The 5940-nt window shown below is 42.4% G+C and overlaps 1 protein-coding gene across 1 annotated transcript; it reads left to right on the top strand.

Moving 5' to 3' along the window:
* The first annotated feature begins 1658 nt into the window (after positions 1-1658).
* On the top strand, positions 1659-5391 carry hey1 (hes-related family bHLH transcription factor with YRPW motif 1). The gene is made up of 5 exons (XM_020515972.2): positions 1659-1811; positions 2253-2328; positions 2451-2534; positions 2769-2850; positions 3705-5391. The coding sequence occupies exons 1-5, from the start codon at positions 1726-1728 to the stop codon at positions 4286-4288; spliced, it is 912 nt and encodes a 303-aa protein (XP_020371561.1). The 5' UTR covers positions 1659-1725; the 3' UTR covers positions 4289-5391.
* The last annotated feature ends 549 nt before the right edge of the window (positions 5392-5940 follow it).

Consider the following 5940-nt stretch of genomic DNA (forward strand, 5'->3'; position numbering starts at 1 on the left):
TTCCTGCTCCTCTGATGCTGCTTGGCCTGCTGTGTTCATCCAGCTCTACACCTTGTTATCTCAGATTCTCCAGCATCTGCAGTTCCTACTATCAGCTGTTCTTTTGCTCTTTTAAACAAATATGGGAGATTCCAGCCTGTTTGCTGGTAGTATATTTGACTGTGAATGTATCACAATTGAATTGGGGTTAGAGCTGCTCATGATGACTCTCCAGAAACTTTCCATTGGAAATGTTGATGATGCTGGAAGTCTAAAACTAAAACAAATTGCTGGAGAAACTCAGATGGTCTGGCAGCATCCATAGTGGGATACAGAGTTCGAGTCCAATGACCCTTCTTCATATTGATGTATAGATGGCTCCAGGAGAGTTTCCAATTGAGATAACAGATTGTAGAGCTGGATGAACACAGCAGACCCAGCAGCATCATAGGAGCAGAAGGGTCTAGGCCCGAAACGTCAGCCTCTCTGCTCCTATGATGCTGCTTGGCCTGCTGTGTTCATCCAGCCCTGCACCTCTACACAATGGGAATTCACCTTTGGTGCTCTGATAGTTCGTATCTGTATTTTAATAGCCAACAGTATATTTGATATGTCAGTCCAGGGGAAACAACGGTATTTTCAGATTTTGACCCCTGAAAATATTACAACTCCTAATTACATTTGGCGTGCGTGGATGTAACTTAAATAAACAAGGGTGGTCGTGAAAATAACCCCGCCCTGATGTTGAGCAGCATTATCCTTCGGGCTTTAGCACAAAAACAGAAATTGCTGGAAAAGCTCAGCAGATCTGGCAGCATCTGTGAAGAAAACAAAAATCAGAGTTAACGTTTCGGGTCCGGTGACCCTTCCTTAGAACTGGACCCGAAAAGTTAACTCCGATTTTTTTTTTCTTCACACATGCTGCAAGACCTGCTGAGCTTTTCTAGCAACTTTGTTTTTGCTCCTCATTTACAGCATCCGCCGTTCTTTCGGGCTTTAGCACTTTCGGTGGTTTGGAGTGGGTCAGTTCCGATATATATGTCAGACTCGAAATCAGCTCTTCGCACACGCAACAAAGTGCTGCGTTGTAGCGTTCCCACTGAGTATCCTTTACATAAATAGAACTGGCAGCGGGGAGGGTTTTAGTTCCTTTCTGCCTCCGCGGCGCGGCTGGTCTTTGCAGACAAACAAGAAAATGAGGTGTTGTCATGTGTAGTGTATGTGAGTGTGAGTGACCTCAGTGTGTGCAGACAGGATACAATGCAGTGAGGGTGGAATGGGGATGGGAGAAGGGACGGTGCTCTCTGGGAGCGGTAATAAAAATGCAGCAGGAACTGGCCCTGCAGCGGCTCATGTTGCTGTTCACACGGTCCCGCCGCAGACCCGCAGTCGCCCGGAGCGAGTTGCTACTTTGCAGTCCGCGCCGCCGCCGCCGCCGCCGCCACTTTCCCACGCTCCCCACCAGCTGCGCGCGCGCGCGCGCACACACGGGCTTGCGTTCTCTCCCACACCGCGGCCGGCGGCGGCGCGCGCGCGTCCCCCCACCCACCCACCCTTGACGGGGGCGCGCGAGCTGTCAATCAGCGCCCCTGGTGGAGGGGGGCGGGATGGACAGGTCACTGAGGGCCGAGCTGGTAAGCGCGGTACCGTGGGAAAGCCAGTCAGTACAGCCCAGGCAAGCGAGCGGGCAGGATCTGCTGGCAGCCCCATTCATTCATATGTTACACCGCGACAACTGAGAGCAGCATGAAGAGGACTCACGACTACAGCTCGTCGGACAGCGAACTGGACGAAACGATCGAGGTGGAGAAGGAAAGCGCCGATGAAAATGGGTAAACCGTGGCCAGTAGAATTTCAGTGTGCAAATGTAATCTGCAGATTACAACTCTCATTGCAACTCTCGGAGCTGATAGCTAACAATGACAAAAGTCCTACTGCCGCTGCACATTCACTTCTAGGACTTGCATTTTGTTAAACAAACTTGGGTTTATGCACAGACAAAAAGTGAGGTTGCTGGAAAAGCTCAGCAGGGTCTGGCAGCATCTGAACTGTTCTGAGGAAGGGTTACACGACCCAAAACCCAAAACGTTAATTCTGATTTCTCTCCACAGATGCTGCCAGACCCTGCTGAGCTTTTCCAGCCCTTTCTATTTTTGCTTCTGATTTACAGCATTCACATTTCTTTCAGTTTTTACACATTTCCGATTGAAGTAAACTTTCTGTAGAACTTTCCGTTTTGTACCTGACTGCTGATCCCAATTTGTGGATTTCAGGAACTTCAACGCAGTCACAGGCTCCATGTCCCCCAGTCCATCCTCTCAGGTCCTGGCTAGGAAAAGGAGGAGAGGGGTAAGTTTGACGCAGCCCTGCTGAGAACTGTTTTGTTTTGTTGCGTGTAGCCTAAACGAAAATTGTTTCCCCTCACTTTGCCTGGCTCATTGCTCAGAGGAAATCTATTTCGTTTTAAACAGATCATCGAGAAGCGCCGCCGGGATCGTATTAACAACAGTTTGTCAGAACTACGCAGACTGGTTCCGAGTGCTTATGAGAAACAAGTATGAAAACAAGTCCTTAATTAAAACATAATTTGAACGTTGAGAAATAAACAGCTTGCTTAATTAAAAAAAAGTTCAAGTATTTATTAGAGTTAAGTAAATTTAAATCGCAATGAAGCCAACTCTATTCTATCAGAATGCAAATCACATTTTGTGTCGTGCTGGGACACAATTGACTGGGAAAGGTCGGTCTCACACGGGTCTTTAATTGTGATTCGTTGTTGCTGTTGGCAGGGCTCCGCCAAACTGGAAAAGGCAGAAATTTTGCAAATGACTGTTGATCACTTGAAGATGCTGCATGCGGCCAGTGGCAAAGGTAACATTTTGTTGGCATTTCTAGAATAGATCGCTTGGAAATGTCATTGGTTCGGATATACTTTATAAAAGTTAGGAGGTACATAAAAAGTGTAGGACCACTCCCCCACCAAATTATTAAAAGGCTTTAATTCTGAAATTGAAGTGCTGAGTGATCTGAAGAATCTAAAAATTTTAACCCTGTTTCTCTCTCTACAGATACTGCAAGGCCTACTGAGTTTCTGCAGCAATATCTGTGTTTGTTTTAGTTGATTTCTAAATTTGTTCCATCATGGCTTTTCAGTTGTGAAAATCTCAGGGAACAACATCATCCTAAGCCATGTCTCAGATCAATCATCTGTCAAAGATTCTTCAATATGGTATCTCACCATTGTGCAGTTTAGCTGTTGTGTAAACATTAATTGGTTTTACATTCCATAAAACATAGCAATGAACTTCCACTGTGTGTGATGACAAAGACTATTTTTAGATTGAGAAGATGGAAATGTTTAAAGTTTAATTTTATGTAATTAACCAAAGATAAATAAACCTCAGATCTAGAGGTTTATCTTTATGAGCTATCTCCATCACTGTAAGATGCCTTTAAAATCTTTCTGTTTGATCAAGCCCTCCTGGTAGCTATGTTTTTTGGTTCTGTGCCAGTTTTTATGTGTTTACTCTTGTGAAGACTTGCTACATTAAAGGCACTACATACATGCAGTTTGTTGCTCTAAGATGTTGCACAGAAGACCCCTTTTATAAGCTTGACATTTTTATAAAGTAGAACTTTGAAGGTTGCCTTAAACTGACTTCACAGTTGCTACAGTATTTGTAACTTTCAAATTAAATTTATTTTAATTTTATTTAATTTAATAGGTTATTTTGATGCTCAGGCTCTAGCTATGGACTACCGTAGCCTGGGATTTCGAGAATGCTTGGCTGAAGTGGCTCGGTATTTGAGTATTATCGAAGGCCTGGAGAACACTGACCCTCTCTGTGTGCGTCTGGTCTCTCACCTCAATAACTATGCATCTCAGAGGGAAGCTGCAAGTGCTGCAACCCCTAACATTGGACACCTTTCCTGGGGAACTGCCTTCAGCCAGCACCCACATCATCATTTGCACCCGATCCTCCTGCCACAGGCTGCCCACAGTAACAATAGTACTACTGCCTCGACGGAGCTGCACCATCAGAACAGGATTGGCACATCCTCGCATGCAGATACCTCTCCACTTAGAATGGCTCCTAATTGCAGTGTCGGTCCAGTCATCCCAGTGGTCACCTCCTCCACCAAACTGTCCCCACCTTTGTTCTCAATGTCATCCTTGTCTGCATTCCCTCTGTCTTTTAGCACTTTCCCCTTGATTTCTCCCAGCAGCTTCAGTTCATCAGCTCAGACTCCAACAAACAGCATTGGCAAGCCCTACAGACCTTGGGGGACAGAGATTGGGGCTTTCTAAAGACTCTTCTACAGGATTGTCATGCCTTATGAAATGCTGAATTCTCAGCTGAGCTGAGGTATTACCAACATAATTGCCATGGAATATTCAGGATGTGCTTCCAATCACTGCAGACAAATAATGTACAATGGCAAATCAATCTGAAATCCTGTGAATGTGGCTACATAATTGGCCTCTTTGGCTCAAAATTATACAACAATGTTCTTATATGAGCGGTCTGACTCTTTCATTCTTGAAATTGTCAGTATTCAGACAAAAAAAATTTCTAGAAGTTGATTTTATTAGTGAGACTAGTCAAAACAAGCAGTATGCCAGCTTGCTTCAAGGCTCCAGAGACCATTTCAGACAGTTTTATCAGTTTTCTAGGAGCTTTGAGTATAAAAGTTATTCATTTGTTTAAGAGATGTCTAATATAAAATTGGATTAAATTTATTTGTCTTAAATTCTTATTCTTTATTCCATAAAGGAATAAGCAGTGGTATGTTTAAAAAGCTGCATTTTTAAATTAATGCAGGTTGTGCTTAGATATGGTATAAAGTCTTCCTGTTACAAAGGCCTGTGTAAGTAATTGTGGCATTGTACACAGCCTGTGGTTAGGCAGTTAAATTTTCCATGTCTTTGTTATTTGGTTAGCTAAATATTGCCTGAAACTGTTAAGTTACTACCTTTCAACTGTTTCAAATGGAACAGATTTATTGTTAATCACAAGTGGCACCATCCATCTATTTATTTTGTGCTAACATCTGTGCCGTGCATGACTATCTACAAAGTCAACATTACATGCCTTATACTCGACAAAAAATATAAAAATAACAAGATCAACATGTAAAGACCAATACACTGGTGTCCCGAATTACTAAAAATGCCTAAATAGTGTAAATATCTTTTTCAGTGATATTTTATATTATTAATGTTGCTGAATGGAGCGATGACAAATCAGATTTCCAGCTTTTTTTTCAGCGAGTGTTAGATGCTAAAGATTTTTCAATGCTGAAACTGTTAATTTTTGCAAGGTAATAGCAGGTGCAGTGTTCAATTACTGTGTATTGGTTTGTGCTGACTTTACTAAACAGGAGAAGTAATAAACTATAAGTGCAATTGAGTATAATTCAATTACATGTGTTTTCTCTGAGAATTGTTGCTGTTTGTGATTTGCAATTATGTACAGTATTAAAGTTTATAGACTGGTTATTTAATGGTGATCTTCAGCAGTTTTCATCGTAATGCTGCAACTGTAATTTAAAAACATGTAGACAAAGGAACAGCTTATAATTCTTTTTATCTTTAATGAACAATGACCCTGTGGCCCTATAGAAATAAATTGCATTCATTTAGCTGCTATATTTTCCCTAGCACTGAGGAGTAAGTTCATACCAATGACAGAGTTGATACAGATTAGTTTGTATGCATAACAACATTTGGCAGTCAACAGCACACTGCTCTTTGGATTCAAATGTTTCCTGAACAGGGTTAAAATTCAGTATTGCATCTGCTGATGAACAGAATACTTAAGATGTGTAACCCACAAATGGGAATTTTGTGTGTGTGAGTGAATATCTGTCTAGATATTACCTCGTTTTTTGGAAATGGATGAGTATCTTTATCTATGTGCAACCTCTGCTCATGCTGGAGGTGGGCCTCTTGGGTATATT

The sequence above is a fragment of the Rhincodon typus genome, chromosome 4 (assembly GCF_021869965.1).
Source record: "Rhincodon typus isolate 14 chromosome 4, sRhiTyp1.1, whole genome shotgun sequence".
Classification (NCBI taxonomy): domain Eukaryota; kingdom Metazoa; phylum Chordata; class Chondrichthyes; order Orectolobiformes; family Rhincodontidae; genus Rhincodon; species Rhincodon typus.

Coding starts and splice junctions, on each gene's coding strand:
- hey1 (XM_020515972.2), top strand. CDS start 1,726: ATGAAGAGGACTCACGACTACAGCTCGTCGGACAGCGAACTGGACGAA. Junction 2,535..2,768: donor CGAGTGCTTATGAGAAACAA/GTATGAAAACAA, acceptor TGCTGTTGGCAG/GGCTCCGCCAAACTGGAAAA. Junction 2,851..3,704: donor GCATGCGGCCAGTGGCAAAG/GTAACATTTTGT, acceptor TTAATTTAATAG/GTTATTTTGATGCTCAGGCT.